Genomic DNA, 23,023 nt, shown 5'->3' with positions numbered 1-23,023 from the left:
CCCCTGTGTGACCTTGAGAGAACGCCGACCACTCCGTCTCTTTAATGCTTATTTCAAATGCGAAAAAAAAAAAAAAAAACCTTGAGATAATGTACTAAATTGTTCAGAAGGTTGTTTTCTTAGTAGAATGCTACAGGATTTTCTTTAGCCATCCGGAGTTCCTGCCTTCGTCCCAGTGCCGGTAAGGACCAAGGTGGAAGAATTTCCAGTGTTGCTGAAAACCGGACGAGACTTCGGCTGAGAAACAGACCAGATTTCGGATCAAGCTAGCTGCCTGCAGAACTTACCTGGACTGTGATTTAAGCTACCTGCCTGCAGAACTTACCTGGACTGTGATTTACCTTGACTGTGAGTTAATCTATTGAGACACTACTTTACCTGGACTGAGACAACAAACTGTAATCTACAACAAATTGTAACTAGGTATCTTTGCAAACAGTGTCATTGCTGGTATAATTTTTCCAAGGGCTTCTTGCATGGAGCCATCAATTGGCTTGGTATTGTGGCATTTTGTATCCTCCCTTTCTGTTTGTAGCAGGTTATTTATGGTGTTTCTGTAAAAACCACTATGGTCATTATTTAAATTAAACAAAAGGGGGAAATGTTAGAGTCTGTAAACAAGTCAAAATAACACCTGGCATTTTGCCAGGGGAATGTTAAAGTTCGTAAACAAGTCTGGATGGTGCCTGGCAAAATGTCAGAGGGAGTGGTTTGAGAAGTAACAAAACCGAGCCATTAGGTGTAGAGATTCCTGATTGGTTGACTGATGTATCTAGTTTATGCTAATTAGATAAGCTGTGTGGAATGTATAAATACTGCTCCTGTCCTGCAATAAACGGCTTCCACTCTTGCTGTATCAACGTACACAAGTTATTCGTCACCCCCCCAGTTATTTTGCTGCAGCCGGACTGCGGCAACACAGATTTACAAAGTTCAGTGACCCTTAAGCAATATGAATAGAGACAAATCGATCCCTGGACATATCATAGTCAAAACACATAAAAGCAAGAAAAGATAAAATCTTACAAGAAGTCAAAAGAGAAATGGCAAGTAGGCTGACTTACCAATGACAGAAATGGAAGTCAGAAGGTACTAGAAGGAAATTTGCAACATGCGGAAAAGAAAACAACTTTCAACCTAGAAGTCTGCACTCAAGAAAATATTCTTCCAGAATGAAAGTGAGATAAAGACTTGTTGGAAAAACAAAAATTGAGAGTGCTTACCACGAGATGACGGTAAAATTCCAAAGGAGGAATTTAAGACAAAAAAGAATGCCAGATGTAGACAGAGAAGTAAAAATTTAAGTGAACAATGACTTTGTAATAGTAATAATGATAATGTCTTATGTGCTTAAAATATAGAATATTAAAATATACAACAGTAAGAGCAGAAAAGTTAGGAAAGGAGTAAAATAATTTGCATTCAGACAATGGAATACAAAACCAAACCATGAAAACATATAAATAAAACTTAAATGCATTTTACTGAGGGAAAAAAGTTTATCTTAAAAGGCTGCACACTGTATAATTCCAACCATGTGATATTCTAGAAAAAGGGGAACCTGTCAAGATAAGCGATGAGAGGGGTTTGGGGTGGGGTGGGGTGGGGAGGGATGGATAGGCAGAATGCCGAGGAGTTTAGGGCAGTGAACTTCTCAGCATGATGAATGGTGAATAATGTCATTGTATGTTTGTCCAAACCCACAGAACGTTTAACACCAACAGTAAACCCTAATGTTAAATGAAGATGTGAGGGATAGTGCTGTGCCACACTACACTCAGGTGACAGCAAATTTAATCCTCTAGCGAGCCATATTGTTAATAGGGGAGGGTAAGTTGGGGAGAGGCAGGAAGTATATAGGAACTCTGTGCTTCCCACTCAGTTTCACTGTGAATCCAAACCTGCTCTAAAAAATAAGGTCCATTTAACAAAAATTCAATGGAAACAAAAAAACTACATGAAAATTACCTTCTTATCCTGGTGAAATTATTAATGTTGACAAGGGTTTTTCCAATGTTGCACTTCAAAATACTATTAATACTGTCTGTGTTTTTTAATAAATACAATATTAAATGCATAATAGTAGTAATAGACAGGGAGCAGTAAAATAATTTAAGGGTTCTTTCCAGAGGAGGTAATATTAGATTCTGAAAAAGTGCATATTTGTAATTTCTAGTGTGATCATTTAAAGAATAGAAACAGAGTACATATATAACTTTCACACTAATAAAAGGGAAAAGTGAAATTTTAAAAATCAATTCTAAAGACAACATAAGAGAATAGAAAAAGAAGTAGAGAATAAACAGGGTGGATAGAAATAAGATGGATGATTTAAATCTAAAGATATCAGTAATTACAATAAGGGTAATGTTCCATTCCAAAGAAAATAAGATTAGATTTTTTCAATTTAACAACATGATATTTACAAGAGATAAATTTAGACCACAATGTTATACAAAGTGGTAATAAGATGATTTTTTTAAAAAAAGGCGTACCATGACAATGCTAGCTAGAAGAAAGGTGAGGTAACTCTGGTAACACTGGCTAACAAGGCAGTCATATAATGAAAAAGGATTCAATTCACTGGAAATATATAGTAATTCTAAATTTTGTAAAACAAGGCAAAGTTTGACAGCATTATAGGAAAAACAAGTCTGAAACTTTTCAGTTATTGACAGAACAAGCAAGCAGAAAAATTTACTAACGATGTAGAAAAACGAAAATCAGAGCAAACAAATTTGATCTAAAAGACATAGGTAGAAAACGCTACCCAACAATTGCAAAATATACATTATTTCCCAGCATCTACACTGCATTTACAATGAACTTGGTGGTCATGCTAGTGCTAATTCTGTAGGAATAAAATTACATGGAGTGTAACCTCTAACCACAGTGCAACTGTGTTAGAAAGCAACAATAAAAAGATAAATAGAAAAGTTCATATAATCTGAATTAAAACATATACTTCTAACTACTTAATAGATCAAAGAAGAAATAATAATGGGAATTTTAAAATAGTCATGATACTCTGGGAAACATTGCTCTGCCAGATGGTAAAGCTTATTTTAAGAGACAAACTTTAATGTTGTGTGGTACTGATTCAGAAATGGACCGGTAATCTAATGACACAGAGTAACAACCCCAGTACACAATCCACGAGTGTTAGGAAGAGAACAGCCTTCTTAATAACAAGCTGAGATAACTGGCTAGCCATAGAAAAAAATTAATCAGACCCCTACCTACTCAAAATTTATTTTCAAATCATTTAACTATAAAAATAAGATAATCTCTTTACAATCACAAAGGACAGAAGGACTTCCTAATTATAGTACAAAAAGCATTAGTCACATAGGTAAAGATTTGGTATATTTGAACTTATTAGTGTGAATAAATTTCTATTCATCAAAAGGACACAATAAGGTGCTTGCTTGGGCAGCACATACACTAAAATTAGAACAATACAGGGAAGATCAGCATGATCCCTGTGAAAGAATAACACACAAATTTGTGAAGCATTCCATATTTTTTAAATCGGTGTGATTATACTTTGTGTACAACCAGAGACATGAAAAATTGTGCTCTATATGTGAAATAAGAATTGTAACTCATTCCGCTGTCATATATAAATATAAAAATGATAATAAAAATAAATAAAATGCCTGTATTTTCTATTTTTAAAAAAAGGGCACAATAGGGGCTGGGGATATAGCACACTGGTAGAGTGCTTGCCTGCCATGTTAGAGGCCCTGGGATCAATCCTAGCACCACACATTTATTCTCTCTCTCCCTCTCTCTCTCTCTCTCTCTCACACACACACACACACACACAGGGAAAAGACACCATATAAAGAGTGAAAGGAAAAACCCACAGAGAAAGAAAAGATATTCATAATACATGAAACCAACAAAAACTAGAAACCAGAAAATACAAAGGAATACATAATAGAAAAAATTGAATTTTTGTAAGTTGGCAACATGTTTTTAATTTTTATCTTTCCCACATCTTTATTGGCACATTATAGTTATACATACTGATGGATTTTTTGTTACATATTCCTGCATGCACACAACACACAATATACCAATATAATTTGACCAATATCATTCCCCAACACTTCCCCTCTTCCTCCCCACCTCCCACCCCTGAGTCCCTTTTCTCTACTGATCTCCCTGTGATTTTCACGAGATCCCCACCACTTTTATTTTCCTTTTTCCTCTCTAGCTTCCACACATGAAGGAAAGCATATATCTCCAAATCTTCCAAAAATTGAATTTTACAGTGAGCTTAAAACCTGGGTGGTTTCTAAAAGTATGAATTTAATTGATCAATAGTCTATGAAAAAGGTGTCTACCTTATTAGTAATCATAAAATGCAAATTAAACCACAATGACATGCTATTATTATACATGACCAGATAGGTAAAATTTGAAAAATTGGCAATTTCAAGTGTCAGTAAATAATCAGAACAACAACAACAAAAAAAAAATCTCAAAAATCTGGTAGGAGAATGAATTGGTACAAACACTTTGGAAAGTTTGCTCTTATTTTTTATACTTAAAGTTAAGCATACCCAGTAATACGCTCTTGAGAAACAGTAGAATACATAAATATGAATGTTCATTTTTGCATTGTAATGGCTGAAAATTGAGAACCCCAAATTCAAAAGTGGATGGATAAATTGTGAAATATTCACACAGCAATATTCTACAGCAATGAAAATAAAAGAACTACACGTCCACGCCTAATCCCAGTCACTCCAGAGGTTGAGGAAAGAGAATCTCAAGTTTGAGGTCAGCCTCCACAATGTAGCATGACCCTACCTCAGGATAAAAAATAAAAAGGCTGAGGATGTAGATCAGTGGTAGAGCACCCGTGGGTTCAATCTCCAGCACCACAAAAAATAACCGAAACCAAAACTACAATAATACACATGACCTTATGAAGACAAGGCTAAGAAAAAGAAAATATAAATAAAAACATAGTGTATGATAACATTATATATAGTTTTTTTGAAACCAGAAAAATCAGGCACACTATATTCTTCAGACAAACACACAGAGGGTAAGAATATAAAGAAAATGAAGGAAGTGATTTCCTAAGAAGCTAAGGTAATGGTAACCCTTTAGGGAAAAGGGAGGGAGAAATTATCTGGAAAAGGTCAAGATGTTGGCAATATTCTATTTCTTGATCTGTTTTCTTGTTATGTAGGTGTTGGTTTTTTTACAATGGCTGTTATACTTTACATTTTGATGTTATATGCACTTTTTGGTCTGTTATTTTTTAATTTATAATGGTTTAACAAGAAAGAAGGAAACTGATTAGAAAAAGGGAAGAATGAAAGATGTACCAGTTGGCAAACTACTGTGGTTGTATAAATACAAGGCGATGATGGCTTGGATTACGATGGTGGTACAGAAGTAATGAAAAGAGATGAATTCAAGATAAGTCAGAATGGGAAGGACTGGACTTTGGCGGTGACAGAAAGGGGAATCACAGATGGCTTCTGTTCCAGGCTTGAGGATGCTGGAGGAAGGGGTGGGGAGAAAAGGTTAGGAGTAATGATTGGGATATGGAATTGTGTGTCTTGTTCTAGGCATTAAGTTTAAGATGCCCGTGAAAAGTTTATTTATCTAGAGGTATCATTATGTTGTTCAATATAGGCATGACATAAACGAAGGATTTAATAGCATCTCTATGCTATTTTAAAACGTTAAGACTGGATATGATCACCTGAAGAAAGTGTAGAAACAGGGACAGGCTCAGGACTAGCTCTGATTAAATGCACCTACATAACATAACAGAGAAGAAAAAAAAAAAAAACGGAGACGTTATGAGATAGCAGGAAAACAGACATGGATCCCAAAAGCTCCAAGATGAAAGTGAAGGAGGAGGGAGCTGTTAGGTGCAGGACAAGCTGAATAAACTGTCTGCAGGGCATGCCAAACAAAGTTAGCTGCAGGATGACCTGGTCACTCAAACCCTCTGTCTGGTTCTTTATCACCTGTTTGCTTCAAGCCCAAACGCCCAAGCCCCCGCTCAAGGCTGAGAGCTTCGCCCCCCTGCTCAAGGCTGAACACTAGCCCGCTCAAGGCCAAGCACTTAACCCCCTTGTGTGCCAACAAGGCAGCTTGCAAACCCAGAGACCCTGTTAGATTTAGGCAGCACAGCAGAAAGGCTATAAAAGCCTTCCCCAGCTGCCCCCTCCCACTTCTTTCCTTCTTTCTTTTCTCTTTGTTGCACTGCTGCAATAAAGATATCTTGGTTGCTCCGTGTGTTGTGGTCACTTTCCTTTCAGGAGCCATCAACCAACTATATCAGTATGGAGAGGTGGAAGAAAATGGGAACAAAGAGATATCTTTGGGATTTAGCAACATGGAGATCATTGGTTATCTTGAGCAGTGTAGTTTCAGAAGGGTGAAGCAGGAAACTGGATTAAATAGGTTGAAGTTTAACAGGAATTGAGCAAGTAGCCCAGTGTGGTGGCGCAACCTTGTCATCTTAGCTATTCAGAAGGCTGAGGCAGGAGGATGCAAGTTAGAGGCCAGCTTGGGCAATTTAGCAAGACCACTGTCTCAAACATATAAAACAAAAAGGTGCCATGGACGCCATGGTGCATGCCTGTAATCCCAGCGACTTGGGAATCAAAGGCAGGAGGATTGTAAGTTCAGAGTAAGACCCTAAGTGACTTAGTAAGACTCTGTCTCAAAATTTAAAAAGTTTTTAAAAAGGGCTCAGTGATTAAGCACCCTGGATTCAATCTCTGATACCAAAAAAACAAAAAGCAAAACAAACAAATCTGGGGATGAAGTCCAGTGGTAGAGCCCCTGCCTAGCATGCATGAGGGTTCAGTCCCCAATAGCAAAAGACAAAACAAAACGAACGAACAACGACGACAACAACAAAAAACAGGAAATAAAGGCACTGTGTATAAACAAATCTTTTGCATTTAGATTATAAAACATAATACAGAAATAAGGCAGTGTGGGCAAAGTGGAGACAAGGGGCCTCAGTCAAGGAGATTGAGGACAATGATGTCATTGAATGGCTGTTTGACAATGGCAGAGAAAGTAAACCAAAGGCAACACCACACATTCAAATTCTCTGAGGGTCTGTACTGCTGGTTCGTAGTTCACCGATTCCCCAAATTTCTAATCCTGAAAGTAAGTTTCTATTAAGCAAGTTGTCTCTTATTAAGCAAAACTGATTATGTTAAGTTAAGCAAGTTGATTTTTATTTAACCATAACGAGGAAATTCCGAGGGTTACGCTGAAAGGAAACTCAGGTGTCTGCTATCCTCGTAGAAGAAAGAAATACTAAAGATAGACATAAAAAATATATTCATGAATTATGAATTGCATAAATTGTCCATTGTGATATTTAACATCTCTTTGTTAAATTCTTTATTGCTCATATCCTGCTTTCAACAGAGACATTAAATTATCAAGAACTTTGAAAACATACAATAATATATAGTAAATATTTAAAGCACCCATTAGCAAATCAAAGGAGAAGGAAACATACTATATAAACATTACCTTTGACTTACTTTCTTTTTTTTAATATTTATTTTTTAGTTTTAGGTGGACACAATATCTTTATTTTATTTTTATGTGGTGCTGAGGATTGAACCCAGTGCCTCACAAGTGCTAGAAGAGCACTCTACCACTTAAGCCCCAGCCCCAGCCCTTGACTTACTTTCTTGATTTTTTATGTTTGTTGGAACAAATTGTGATCTTAAATTTAACTTTTCAAAATCATTCTTTCTGGGTTCAGGTTCAATTTTGAAATAGACACATCTGGAAGACATAAAAAACAAATCTAAATTAAAAGAATCAGAAAATTTATAAAACAAACCTAAAAAACAAATTTGGAGAAATATGTGAAGTCCCAGTTATATAAATTTAGATATTGCACTAATACTATTATAATAAAAGTACAAAAGATTGAGCAGGAGCTGAAAATACTAGTGTTAATCATTTGAAACAGAGGGGACAAGAACCCCACTGTTGTGATAGGGTTAAGGGCAGTCCAAGGACACTCACTCTCCACAAGCTAACTAACCTTTTCAGAAAACTATGCTGCAAATTAGTCCCATGAGAAATTAGGGGCATTGCAGACCTGAATTAAAGTGGTGGGATACAGAGTAAGGGACAGTCCACATACCAGAATGGTCAACCAGATAGGATCACAGCATTTATGACTGTAGACAGAATATCCCTCCTCTAAATTTAACTGGTCTGTTCCTTTAAAAATTTGTATTTTATTTTAAGTGCTTATTTAATATCACTGGGAAATACTTCTATGATTGTGCAGTACTCTAGTGAGAATGGGCATCATCCTGACTCTAACTGAAATGGGAATGGGTCAAGTGTCCCACCCTGAGAATGATGCTGTCTCTCAACTTACGAGAGGGTTATGTTCTAATAAATCCATAGTGAAATGAAAATACTGTAAGTAAAAAATGCATTCAAGGCCTTGGTGATGGGTAGAAGCTGGAAGAATTTCAAAATGCATGCTGGAAAACTGCTGATGTTGCCATGAAGGGTCTCACCCTTTTTAACTGAGCTGGTGACAGCACTGTATCCCGCCTGTCCATGCACTCTGGGTCTGTGGTGGGAGTGGCAGACTTGGTGCTTTTCTGAATTGCTTCCGGGCCCTTCTTCTCTTGCTTGAAGAATAGAGTATGTTTTACCCATATTTATAGCAGCAAAATTCACAAGAGCTAAACTATGAAACTAGCCTAGGTGTCCATCAATGAACGGATGGATAAAGAAAATGTGATGTGTACAAACAATAGAGTCATTCAGCCATAAATAAAAATGAAATTATAGCATTTGCAGGAAAATGGATGAAAGTTGGGACCATTATGTTAAGGGAAATAAATGAAACTCATATGTTTTCTCTCATATGTGGAAACTATAGAGAAAAAAGGAAAATGAGAGTAGGTGTGGATCTCCTAAATATCAAAGGGAAATCAGTAGAGGAAAGAGATCAAGGGGTGGGAGGTGAGGGAAGCGCTGGGGATTGATACTGACTAAATTATATTGTTATGTTGTATGCATGTATGAATATGCAACAACAAATCCCATCAATATGTACAATTATAATGCACTAATAAAAAATTGGGAAAAAAAAGAATAGTGCATGTTTGCAGCTGAGTATCTATACAGATGTCTCTCAACTTTCAAGAGGGTTATGTCATAGTATTTATGCTGCAAACAGCTCTACAGTCTGGCCCTGGAGGGTCTGGGAATTTTAACAGTCATTAAAAAAATTTTTAAAAATAGTCAAAATTTTTTATTTTTTCCCCATTTTCTCTGTTTTCTTTTGTCACAGCTGATAGTTTTTTTCTGCTTTATAATTTCATCTTTACTCTTGACTTCTGTTGATATCTAATTAGGTCCATGTTTGTTCATAACCACATTCATCTTATTATCCAATGGTCAGTCTACCACAAACTAAGTGTTCTCTTCTAAATGTGCTTTTTCACATTTGGAACATGGGCAAATTGAAACTTTTCCAAATATTTAAGTTATTATTTCTTTTTGCTTAATAATTCTATCTTCAATTCATTATCTCTTCTTGTGTTTTACTGTATGGGTCAAGAGAACCAACCACACTTAAAAATTTCTCCATCTAAATACACAATTTTATTGTTCACAAGCTCTACATTCCACAAAATACTAGAACACACACAATTCAGCCAAGTTCTCTGCCACTATGCATAACAAGCACCACAATATAATTTCAAAAGTTGAAAATAATTTACTGTTTTTTTTTTCTCTTTTCACATTTGGTTTGCTGTTTTCTTGCCTTAAAAATGAAAATGAAATATATAACTAATTTTATTTCCTTTCCTTTGTAATCAAACAGTTTTTTCTGCCCTTAGAATTAAGTGATTTTTATCATAACTTTAGCACCTTGGTGACCCTTTTGATCTGAAAATTCAACTCTGTCTTTAAAAGAAGAGCATTTTTTTCCTAATATTTCTTGGATCATTCCTTAACCATCTATTTTCCTCTCTTCTGATTCATGTATTCAGTATATACACATTTACATATTGAGTACACTGAAACTGTGATACATGTCTCTTTTCAATTGATAAGTTTTTTTTTTTTGCAAGATTCTGCCTTGATTTAATCTTCTAAAGTATCTATCCACTTTTCATCTGTATTTTATTTTCAATTTCCCCACTTAGTTTGTGATAAAGGTTTATTTTTTAATCTCCTTTTTCTCTCTGATTATTTGTCCTTAAGACACATATTTTCTAATGCTTTCTTCTGTTCTTCCCATTAAATTTGCTTCATGAGGAGTCACCTGTTCTGAATGTTTGGTTCCATCTCCCTCCTTCAAATGAGTCTCCTTAAATGACTTTTGATTTCTCTTTGGCCACTCTTTCCTGTGAGGGTGGATTCCTCTGGCACCTCTGAAGCTCCAGTTATTTGGGACTCTAATTGGGCAGTAAGATATAAGAGCTTCATGTAATGAATCACTGGCCACACAGGTGTCATCTAGGATCTCTTGATGAAGAAAATGAGAAATGAAGAAGTCTACAGCAATGGTTCTCAAACCACTAGCTGTATATTAGAATTACCCAGAGGGCTTTGAAAAACACACAGACTAACAGTTCATGATCTCAAGGGTTGGGAGACTGGGTACATTTTTAAAAAGCTCTCAAGTGATTCTAATGAGCAGCTACTATGAGAAGCCCTGCCCTAGATTCCCCAGTTTCTTCACTGTATGGGCTAATGGGAATCCTCTTCCAGCTCCTCAGAGAAGAGAACACGTTCAATGGGTACTGAAACTCTCTCTAAAGAGAGCTGGAGGAGGTAAAGCCCTTCACTTCCCAGAATCCTCGAGGAGCCTTAAAGGAACCTGTGCCCATGTTACTGAGGAACTGTGTTGGTCATAGCAAATTAGGCATAAATCTCTCACATAAGTGCTGCACTTTTTTTCACACTTCCTGTTCCCACCCTATTCCATTTAACTATTAAATCACATGTTATCAAAGATATTAAAAATTTTTGCCTTAATTATCAAGAATATAAGCGATAATAAGTATTGGCAAGGATGTGGGGAAAAAGGCACACTCATACATTGTTGGTGGGACTGCAGATTGGTGCAACCACTCTGGAAGGCAGTATGGAAATTCCCCAGAAAACCTGGAATGGAACCACCATTTGACCAACCTATCTTACTCCTGGGTTTATACTCAACGTATTTAAAGTCAGGATACTACGTGACACAGACACATCAATGTTTATAGCAGCTCAATTCACAATACCTAAACTATGGAACCAACCTAGATGCCCTTCAACAGATGAATGGATAAAGAAAATGTGGTACATATACACAATGAATATTATTCAGCCTTAAAGAAAAATGAAATTTACAGGTAAATGGATGGAACTAGAGAATATCATGCTAAGTGAAATAAGCCAATGCCCCCAAACCAAAAGCCGAATATTTTCTCTGATAAGTGGATGCTGATCCATGGTGGGGATGGGGTAGGGAAGAATGAAGGAACTTTGGATTGTGAAGAGGGGAAAAGGTGGGGCTGTGGGGATTGGAAGGACGGTAGAATGAGACAGACTTTATTATCCTATACACATGTATGATTACACTACTGGTGTGACTCTGCACCATGAACAGCCAGAAGAATGATAAGTTATGCTCTATTTGTGTACAATGTGTCAAAATGCATTTTACTGTCATGTATAACTAATTAGTACAAATTAAAAAACAAAAATAGAAAAAATAAATCCTAATCTACTCCCCAATTTTCCCTTCAATAAAGTTAGGACCTAAAAGGAGTTTTATCAAAAAGCAAAAGAAATTTTTATGTTTTTCTTAATTCAAAAATATTAATTTCTTCAGAAATACTCAAATATTATAACAAAAGCATAAAATATTAAAAAAAGAAAAGTTTGCCTCTTGTAAACATAGCTTAAGTGTATTTCTTTACTGTCTTATTTTTAAAGATCAGTATGTATGATTGTATATTGGAAAAACTAAGCTTTAATTTTATTGTTGTTGTGCTATTTTTTTGTGCCTACCATGTGTAGGCAATAAATTTTAAATTTTTCACATACATTAACATATTTAATTCTCATGAAGTCCCTATGGAATATATGTTATTACTATCCCCCCCGTAAAATAGGAAACTGAGGCATAGAGAAGTTATATAACTTGCCCTGTGTCGTAAAGCTAATAGAAAGCAAAGCTAGTATACAAGCTTGATGACTAGACTGTAAACTTCACCATTTTAATCTTTATATCAGGCTAATATCACTCAGATTACATGATGTCTATTGAACTAAGAGAACAATTTGGTTCATTAAATTTCACTAATGGGCTGAGGGTAAAGCACATTAGTAGACTACCTGCCTAGCATGTGTGAGGCCCTTGGTTGGATTCCCAGCAGCACAAGAGGAAAAAAAAAATCTACATAGACTGCAACTGTATCCTCAATTCATGTTTTTTTTAATTTTTTTTAGTTATCAATGGACCTCCATTTTACTCACTAATTTATATGTGGTGCTGAGAATCAAATCCAGCACCCCACATGTGTGAAGCAAGCACTCTACCACCCTTATATGTTTTTAAAAAATATTTTTTAGATGTTGATGGACCTTATTTTATTCATTTATTTATATGGGGTGCTGAGAATCAAACCTACTACCTCACACATGCTAGACAAGTGCTCTACCACTGAGCCACAACTCCAGCCCCCTTTATTCATATTTAATTATTTTTTCCATACATGAGTTTCTCCTCTTGTTAAAAAAAAATGAATCCACACAACATAACCATATATACTGTGTGTGTATACATACATGATTTTTTGTCCTTCCCCACGTTCCCTACTTCCATTCTATGAATTTTTTCTATGAATTATTAAAATATCACATATTAATAGGGACAGTTCTATAAATGACTTTGAAGTAAAATTATTGGCTTATCTACCTAAAACAAAGTAGTAATGTAAGAAGTTTGCGATAAAATTAAATTATGTAAACCACTGATATTTACTTGTGCTAGGAACAAACTGCTTTCTTCTAACTTACTGTTTCAATGGGGACATGTTTTGATATTCTGGTAAATCACAAATTTAAAAAATCTGAATGAGCTGTATTTTGTGCTGTTATCAGAATGCTTACAAGTAAAACAATAAGTAATAGTTATAGTTCTCCACATCATGTTTTATGATAGACTGGGAGTTGTTTGTCCAACTTTCTTCCAGATACCTTCACCTGAATTCCCCACAGGCATCTAAAACTTAACAAATCCAAAATAAATTCCAGCTCTTCTCACCTTAATCCTCCTACTCACCCAAGATAGAGCTGCTTCTATCCACATATTCTCTACAAAGCACTATGATGCATGTATCTGGGCATCAAGCCCAGGCTTGAGGTCATCCTACTGAACCAGATGATGATAAAGAGAATGGGCTCTGAAATCAGACTACTAGGCTTTAAATCCTTCCTCTTGCTAGTTGTGTGACGTTGGAAGTTATTTAACCTAACACATGGATTTTTCATCTGTAAAACTGTAATTCCCACATTGGATTGTGACATAAAATAAATGAGATAAGAACAGTATCAACACTACCACCAATATTCAGTTGACCTGGTTTGATTCTATTTCTTTATACTTCTTTTCAGGCTCTCTACATTTCTGATGCTTGGAAAAATTACAGAGCATTACACATGTACATATGCTAGCGAAAGACCAAGTATGGCTTGATTAGGCTATCCATTGTTAAGTACCCAAAGAAACTGCCTTATTTAGTTTTCTAGGCAGGCATTTTCTTATAATATATTAATTAAAGTTTAAAATAAATCCTGACATTAATTTGGAGAAATGTCACTGACTAACTTTCTTTAAAAATTCAGAATTGTGTTTGGGGATGTAGTTCAGTGGTAGTGTTTGCCTAGCATGTGAGAAGTACTGGGTTCCATTCTAAGCACTGTGAAAAATAAAAAAGTATTTAAAAAAATAAATAAAAACAAAAATTCATAATTGAAATTACTATCTATGCTAGTGAAATATTTTATAAGCTGGGAATCTTCAAATAGTAATCTAGTATATTTTAACTCATAACTGTTATAAAATATACCATATGACAAAATTTTCATGTTATATACATTGCATAGTTTAATACAAATATAAAGCAATGCTTCCAACCTTCAAACTGAAAGTTTGAGGTTGTTATGATAGTTACTTTTTTGATTTTTAACGTCACGTGACTTATCTTCCATGGTCTTTGATGCTGTCCTCGATGCAGATTGAAGGGTAGAACTACCCTCTTCAAATTCTGAATGATAATCAAATGTCAGGGGTAAAGCATTTTCTGTTCCTACATACTGAAGCTTGTTTTTCTGCAACAAAACCAAAGTGACAACAAATAATTACTTTTCCTAGAGGGACTATCCTGTTTGGATAAGACAAAAATTCATCTCACTTTACACACACACACACACACACACACACACACAATGCATATGGCAGGCATTAATGAGAGAATATACAGATTGAAAATTGGGGTCTTGTGCCCCAACTTTTATGCCTTTGCTGTGGGATCCCACAAGCTCTTTCCACCTATAAAATGAGGGTACTGGACTAGATGACCACTCAGGCTCCCTTCTAACTCTAACATTCAGATTACAAGGAAAGACCTGCCTATGACATTTAGCAAAGACAATGTCTTTAAAGCAACTTGGAGATACCCTGTCTGAAAATGAAAACTAAAAAGAGCTGGGGACGTGGCTTGGTGGAAAAGCACCTCTGGGCTCAATCCCCAAGACCAAAAAATAAAAAAAAAAAATCATTAAAATATAAAATATTTACACAGATGAACTGAAGAGAAAAGAAAAAAGAATATAACTAAAGAGTGAGTTAAGGAGCTGGAAGTTATCTCTAAAAAATTCTCTCAGGGTACAGCATAGAGAAATAAAGGTAAAACTTTTGAAAGGAAAGTTAAAGAAATGGTGGCAAATGCTGGTGATCCTAGCTACTCTGGAGGCTGAGGCAGGAAGACTGCAAGCTCAAGACCAGCTTGGGCAATTTAGCAAGGCTCCATCTCAAAAGTAAAAACGGCTGTGGATGTAGCTGAGTGGTAGGGCATCCCTGTTTCCATCCCAGTACAGAGGTGCGCCGGAGCGAGGGGGGTGTGTGGGGTGGGGTGGGGGCAATTAGGGAAGGAAGGAAAGAAAAAGAAAGTCAAAAGATAGAGGGAGCTTCTGCATCTGCCCATGAAGGATTAAGTGCTATAGTAATTCAACTCCTACTGTAAACAAACAGAAAATCAGGCAGAATATATGAAAACTACCTTCTTCAGCAGGAATGAATCCTGGAAAGAAGAAAAACAAATGAGGTGAATGCTGCAATAGCCCAAATTACTTCCTAGAGCAATTTCTGGGCTGAGGTTCAGGGAAGGGGAACCCTATGGGTCTGGGGGAATTCAAACCAAACTTTCCGGCCTTGCTGCTGTTCAGATGAAAGACTGCAGTAGTGGTTGTATTTTTGGGCATTAACTCCAGAGAAATGAAAACTTAAATTTACACAAAAACTCGCATAAAACTTGTATAAAAACGTTCATAGCAGCTTTATTTTATTTTTAGCAGTCTTATTTTTTTTTGTAGCCAAATCCTGACAAGAACCCAAATGCCCTTCAATGGATACGTGATTGAAACTGTTCCTCCATATAACGGAATACTACTTCAGCAATAAAATTTGCATGTTATTTATAATAACAAAACTATGGATTCATGCAAAACTCTGGGTGAACTTCAAAGTCCATTATGTTTAGTGAAAAAGTAACTCTCAAAACTTTACATATAGGATGATTCTATTTGTATTACATTTTCAAAATTACAAAATTGTGGAGATGGAAAACAAATCAGTGATTGCTTTTCACAGATAGAGATGGTGAATGCAGTGGATAAAAGAAGTAGCATGAGAGTGTTGTGTACAGTGACAGAAAAGGGCTGGATTTTGATTGTGGTGGTTACACACATCTGTAAATGGAATAATACTGCATGAAACTACACATACACACTCACAGGTGTACACACACACACACACACACAAATTCATGCTGATCAAAAAATGAAAAAACTGAAGGTAAAAACTGAAGAAAATCTGTAGTCCTGTTGACAGACATCAGGTATCAACGTCTTGGTTTTAATATTGTACCACAACTGTATAAGATGTCATCATTGCAGGTAACTTGGGTAAAAAGTACGAGGTTTTTGTAATTGCAAAAACTGGGTCTACAATATTTTTCAGTTTAAAAAAATTTAAAAAAACAAATACCAGAGTGATTTATGTATTAGCTCATTTTCGTTAAAAAATAGATAAAATCTACTTTTATGTATGTAGGTATGTGTCTATGTGTCTGTGTATTCTTATTCTAAATACATATAAATTTATATGCAAAGATAAATGTCTTTATGTATATCTTTATAAGAGTACATAAAAAGATATGAATGAACAAACTCTAATTGTCAAAATGCATTTGCCTGTGATGAGTGGATTATAGGAAAGAAGCCAAAGACTACTAATTAACTTCTCTTTATTTAATTTCTTTATGTCTACTTTTCTTTATACATCTCTATGCATTGTTTAACTTGTTCCCAAAGGTATGTTTTATATTTACAATTTTAAAATAATAAAAGTTTTAAAATATGATCATATAGAGTATGTGTGTGTGTGTATATATATATATATATATATTTTTTTTTTTTAATGGTACTGGGGATTGAATCCAGGGCCTTGTGCATTCGAGGCAAGCACTCTACCAGCTGAGCTATATCATCAGTCCCAGTATATAATTTTAAAAGAATTTCCAGAAAACCAAATTTTAATTGTTCCTATATGTCCCAAACTGGGTTTTGAGAACCATATTCTCTTTTAATATTTTTCTTGAATTCTATGAGTCTTGCCTATTTATAGTTTACTTCAATTATTTCTGTAAGTTTTAATTATTTCTAATTTGGTAACTATCCCAAATGTTCTCTTTCTTTTAACATGCCCAACCTAAGTAACTCTGCATATGTTTAACACATTGGTAAGAACTATAGCAGTAGTCACATTTAATATTCAGCAGCACAGGATTTCTAAGCAGGTGTGATATATACCATAACCTACTGTAGCAGCTGTCTGGAGGTTTTCTTGTACAGTTAATCAATTCTTTTTATTATCCACTTAGATGATTCTTTCACCTAATGTAATGATTTGCTTTTTATAAATTAGTTTATATTTTCAGATTAATCTATCATTAACTAAAAATCAAAATTATTATTATTTGAAATGTTAATTTTTAATATGTTTTTTTAGTTGTAGATGGTCACATACCTTTATTTATTTTTATGTGGTGCGGAAATTGAACCCCATGCCTCATGCATGCTAGGCAAGCGCTCTACCACTGAGCCACAACCCCAGCCCCTTGAAATATTGATTTTTTAATGATTAAATTGAATGTAACTTTCACTTTACAGACCTTTATTCTTCTGTTCATGAGTATCTTTGCTTGCTTATCCAGGAGTTCTAACTTCTGTAAGACTCTTTCTGCCATTGTCTGTCAGTAAATTCCTACTTAAAAAGGAAGAGAAGAAAAAAATCTCTGAATCAATTAGAATTTAAACATGCAACTGATTAGACATAAGAGATGACTCATCTTTACATTACTATTTAGATAAGTGATAGAATTCATGGAATAAATCATAGAATTATACATGTATCCACATTTTTTTCAGAAGGTCACATGATTAGCACTCCCACATATGTGTGGGTCCCAGGAATTTCTATATTTAAGAGGAAGTTGAGTTGGAGAAACTTTAAGATTATCATATGAGAACTAGCATGACTCAGGCTTGAAGTAAGGACATGTGGCTTGATTTATGTCTATTTTATTTTGCCATGATATGATTTTAATAAAACTAAATGCAGAGTTCACATTTACATAATTCATTGCATTTAAATTAAATTGGTCTATGATCCAAGACTGTTAATATAGCATTTAGCAGGCAATTAGTCACACAGAAGGCATAGCAACTAAGCTGGTTAGTCCCACTGTGGCAATAATTCATATTTCTGGTTAATTAATATTGCTGAAAATATCATCCAGGGTCAAACAGTTTATATTAGGTTTGGTAAGTTATTTAAACATGAATACCTTGTCTAATTTAGTTCTGTTTTCAGATGAGAAAACAGAAGGCCACAAAGTACCTTCTTGGTGCAAGACAAATATCTTGGGGTAGAGTGGAGGCAAGAATCCAGGAAGGGTAGCTTCAAACTCCCTTTATTTATTTTAAAAATTTGAGCAGATGACTATTCATTTCATAAATCTTTTCTCAGTGAGTTCAATAGGCTCCAGTGGCATTTAAGTGTAAACATTATATGGGTCACAAAAAGAATTGAACTCATCAATGTTGATTATTAATTATTATTATTGTTTGTTATGGGAGAAAATACTTCTTTCTGGTGTTTCCAATGGTCTGCAGACAAAGTTGTCCAAGTCATTGTCAAACATAGTTCACCTGACCTTTGTTTGCTGGTTACTGAGAGAATGACTATTGCCTAAGCTATGGGATCAAACTGCTAGGACTACTGGACCAAATTATTCATTGATAAGAGATACAGAATTATTCCTAGGAATCATTGTACTAAGAATAACTTACTTAATCCTTGATGAAAGTAAGGACATAACTTAGATAACTACCATTAATTGAAGCGTATTTTTCTAGACTTTTAAACCAGACATACAATTAGCAATTCTTTCTAATTCTAATGTTAGTTTACATATAAAAAGCTATTTCCCCCTGAACTTATGGCATGAATTTAAACAAAGCCCGCTAAGTTAATATTAATTACAGAATTGAACTCATTAATGTTTTTAGTGTACACACTTAGCTTCTTCCTAGCTCAAAAGAAAAAAACTATTTCTCCCATATTGTATGTGATTCAGTCAATATCACATGGAGACAATTATGCATGAAAAACAAAGATTCAAGCTCACATTATTTTGTACTTGATTTCTTTCAGTTCTTTCAACACTCTTTCCTTTACCACACATTGCACCACGTATGAATTCTTAAAGCTTCTGATAGTATCTTTCCCCTTCCTGTCCCAGCATGCTCTCTGCCACTTTGTTATATCCACTTACTTCATCTTCATCTCATGACATAGTTTCATGTATTAGGGTTTTTTTTTTTAATTGCTATAACAAAATATCGGAGGCTGAGTACTTCATAAAGAAAAGAGGTATGTGTAGCTTACAATTTTGGAGACTCAAAGTCCAAGATCAAGCAGCCCCATTTTTTTGGCCTGAAGTGAGGCCTCGTGGCAGATGATATTACAATGGTGGAAGTGTAAAGAGAGTCATCGTAGCATGGCAAGACACAAAGCCAGAAAGCAGGTTGGGCCAGTTTTGCTCTTTTATATCAACCCTCTCATGAGAAATAACCAGAGTCCCTGGAGAACTGTACTAACTCCCTCTGAGGGCAGGACCTCCTGTGATCTAGTTATTTCCCACTAAACTCCATGTCTTAAAGGCTCTATCACCTCACACTTAGCTAGGCTCAGGAACAAACTCCCAACATGTGAGCCTTTGGAGGACATCCTTAAACTATATCCAAACCATAGCACGAATGTGACAAAGAATTTATGCAAAGGAAATTCTATTCCGTGGGTAGATAGCTTGCCTTATTATGACCTACATAACCAGAGATGTATCTGGGCAAGGGGAGATGCAGGATAAAGGTGTTAGGCACATGTGAATTCCTTGGACTCTGAGTCTCCTACAGGAAAGCAGGGGCAGATTTTAGAGGAGAATAATAGATTACTTAAACACTACGTATTTTTTTTCTTTTTGAGGCCCAGGAACCAATCCTTTTGTGCCCTAAGGTATTTTAGTTTCTGTGTTTCCCCTGTATGTGAATTCAAGGGGGTAAGACACCTCTATTCCTCAGTACAATTGCTTTCATGGGAATCAAAGATTTCTACCTCTCAGTAAGAGACAGAAAGGTAAATAACCAGAAAGACCAGCATATTGAAGCGAATGGGCTTCCCAGTTTAGGGAAGGTATAAATTATATGAGGGACAACTGTGGCACACTGCTTACTTGTGGTAAGGAACAGAAAGCAGGTCATTTTAGAGTAAGATGTTCTATGCCTCTTACTTTTAGAGTCCTCCCATCTTCAACCTCACATCACACATTTTAAAATGTTCCATGTCATCCAGTTTTATATATATGGGATCCTATGATATGGAACAATGTTTATGGTTTTGTTTAAAAATTATTTTGCTATGAGTGAATTATTTGGCTATTGCTATGAATTCTGGAAAATCACTACACATATCACAAAATTTTTAAATTGAGGAAAACTAACCAATTATTTTTGAGTGTCAATAAAAATTTTATGAATACTAAATTTGTTAGTGAAACTAACAGAATATGATTCACTTTGAAGTCTTATACTTTGGAACCAACACTTTTTCTTCCAGTTTGCACACAGTTTCATGGATCTTTGGCAATGTGCCAATCGTGCCTGATAAATGGCCTGGGAGAAGGTGGAGGTGAGGAAACACCAGGAATTAACTTTCTTGCTTTTCTCATTAAACCAAGGGTACAAAAGGCCTATTATAATTTAATGAATACTTTTTTCAATTTTTAATATTTTTATTGATTTTAAATTTTAAAACAAAATCCAGTTTGAATCACAAAATTCAGTTGCAATCATGATTGGAAATGAAATATTTACAATATATTTCTAACGTTATTATTCTATATAATAATAAGACATTTAATAGCATAGCATGATGTGAAGTTTTCATTCCAATGGTTTATATATTTTCTTAGGATGAATTACATTTTTTAAAAATTTAACATCACTTCATTGAACTGTACAAAACCAAAAACATATTTTTAAAAGACTTGCCAAACATCATTTATGAGTGTGTTTTAAAAAACACCTCTTCAGTTTGCAGGTGAAGCCGAGAGCTGTTTCCACCTTCTGGAAGGTGGAAACCTTCAGGAAGTGATCTGGAAAGGTTTCACCTTCACCATCAAGAAGAACAGATTTGGGGATTCCCCCCCCAAGAATTGTTTATACTTGATCCTGCTGGAGTACTGGTACACACAGAATCCCCACCTGCCACATTTAATCAGAATCTGATCCACCTGATTTTGTGTAATGGTTAAAGCTACCGGGTAAAGAACTAAGATGAGAAACAGTACAGAGATTTAGGAATGAACTCTAGAGGGTATGTCTTCTAAAAGGGATCTATTATTTTATATCAGTAAAGAGGTGTTACTGAAACATAATCTCTTCAATATATGAACCTATTTTAAATGATACTTCAAATAGCAATAAGTTCCATTACATACTGTGGCCTAAAATAGTTTTTTAGAAAAAAAAAAGTTACTTTGTTATCCAACTTCTCATAATATCCATGCTGAGTATTTTCATATATCTTCTAAGTACTGAGCTTTTTCATATTTCCAATGAGGTCAATCCTTTTATACTTTTGACTAAAGATTTATTTTCTATGTTGGACACATTTGGTTATTCACCAAAGCCTCTTGATTGGTAATGCAATGGACCCCTAGTCCTTGTAAATGATTAATATAAACATATATAAACTATAAGAGATTGATTTTGCTAGACTTTGAAAAACCTCATTTGCATTACAAAACCAAACCTTAATAAGAGACCAAAGTCCATGTTAGCAAGTTAATGAATACTTTTCTGCTCTTTCTTTGAATTGGTGTAACTTTGGCTAATATTGGTTTCTCTGACAACAGTCACATCTTCCTGCCTTCTCTGGAGTTTACTTGTGTCTTCAACTTGGTCCTTCTTCCTCAGTTCACCCCCTAAATACTGGTGCTCATAAGGGCTTGACCATCTTTCTCATCTTTCCATATATTCTTGGAAGACAACCTCTCGAGACCCATGGCTTCATCTATTGCCACCTGTATTCAAACAAAATCTCCCTTCTGAATTCCAAACCAATATCCCCAGCTAACTTACATCTCCCATAGGAACTCCAACTGCAGATTTCAGAGTAAACTTCCCCTGTTGTTTTTATCCCCCAACCAAAAATCTCTTCCAATCTTCATTATCACGTTAGCATCTCTTAGGTTTCTAGCTCACACTCTTAGGTATCATAATGATTCTCAACCTTGGTTACACTGCAGAATAAACCAAGAAACCTCCAAGAAATACTGATTCCCAGTTGCCACCCCAGACCTTCTCAGTTAGAATTGATTGAAATGAAGACTGGTGACCTGTTTTTAATGCTATTGTGATGCAGCTCTTCTCAAAAAACAGAATTTGGTCCCCACTTTACTGGAAAACTTTTACTCCCACCCCACCTAAATGTGTATATGCTACATCTTAAATATCTTTTTAGCTCTTCTATTCTTACCCATTTACATTGCTACTGCCTCCATTTAGGATTCGTAACTTCTTTCCTGGATTATTGCACAGCTTAAAAATTTGTCTTTACGTGCTCACTTCAGGAGCACATATACTAAAATTGGAACAATACAGAGAAGATTAGCATGGCCCCTGCACAAGGATGACACGCAAATTCATGAAGCATTCCATATTTTTAATGAATTCTAATGCATTATGTTGTTACATATAACAAATTAAAATAAAAAGATAACATTCATATATTTTAAAAAATTGTCTTTACATTGGATCCATTCTATTCTCCATTCTATTCTTCACATCTGATTACTTTTTCAAAAAAAAAAATATAATCATATGTCTTTCTGCTTAGATCTCCAATTCCTCCAACTGCTTTCAAAACAAATTTTAGGCCAAGTGCAATGGCACACATCTGTATTCCCAGCTACTTGGGAGGCTGAGACAGGAGGATCATAAATTCAAGGACAGCCTGGGTTGTTTAGGGAGACCCTTTCTCAAAACAAAAAAAATATAAAGGGCTGGGGATATATTTCCATGATAGAGTACTCCTGGGTTCAACTTCCTATATTGCAAAGCAACCCCC

General features: G+C 35.3%; 1 protein-coding gene and 2 non-coding genes across 3 annotated transcripts in view; 2 read left to right on the top strand and 1 right to left on the bottom strand.

Annotated features, from left to right (window-relative positions):
- The window catches only part of CUNH1orf141 (chromosome unknown C1orf141 homolog), a 51,736-nt gene that overhangs the window by 22,411 nt on the left and 6,302 nt on the right, over positions 1–23,023 (bottom strand). The window contains exons 2-4 of the mRNA XM_048815175.1: positions 17,505–17,596; positions 14,247–14,382; positions 7,697–7,819 (exon numbers count right to left, since the gene is read on the bottom strand). Coding sequence (XP_048671132.1) covers positions 7,697–7,819; positions 14,247–14,382; positions 17,505–17,579 — 334 coding nt within the window. The 5' untranslated portion in view covers positions 17,580–17,596. The remainder of the gene's footprint in view (positions 1–7,696; positions 7,820–14,246; positions 14,383–17,504; positions 17,597–23,023) is intronic.
- LOC125610448 lies at positions 3,421–3,527 on the top strand. Its single transcript, XR_007340467.1, has one exon. It is a non-coding gene; the product is annotated as a U6 spliceosomal RNA (small nuclear RNA).
- LOC125610435 lies at positions 22,514–22,620 on the top strand. Its single transcript, XR_007340454.1, has one exon. It is a non-coding gene; the product is annotated as a U6 spliceosomal RNA (small nuclear RNA).

Source organism: Marmota marmota, unplaced genomic scaffold, assembly GCF_001458135.2.
Source record: "Marmota marmota marmota unplaced genomic scaffold, marMar, whole genome shotgun sequence".
Classification (NCBI taxonomy): Eukaryota; Metazoa; Chordata; class Mammalia; order Rodentia; family Sciuridae; genus Marmota; species Marmota marmota.
The sequence above is the reverse complement of the archived record's forward strand: the minus strand, read 5'-3'. Positions and strand labels throughout refer to the sequence as shown.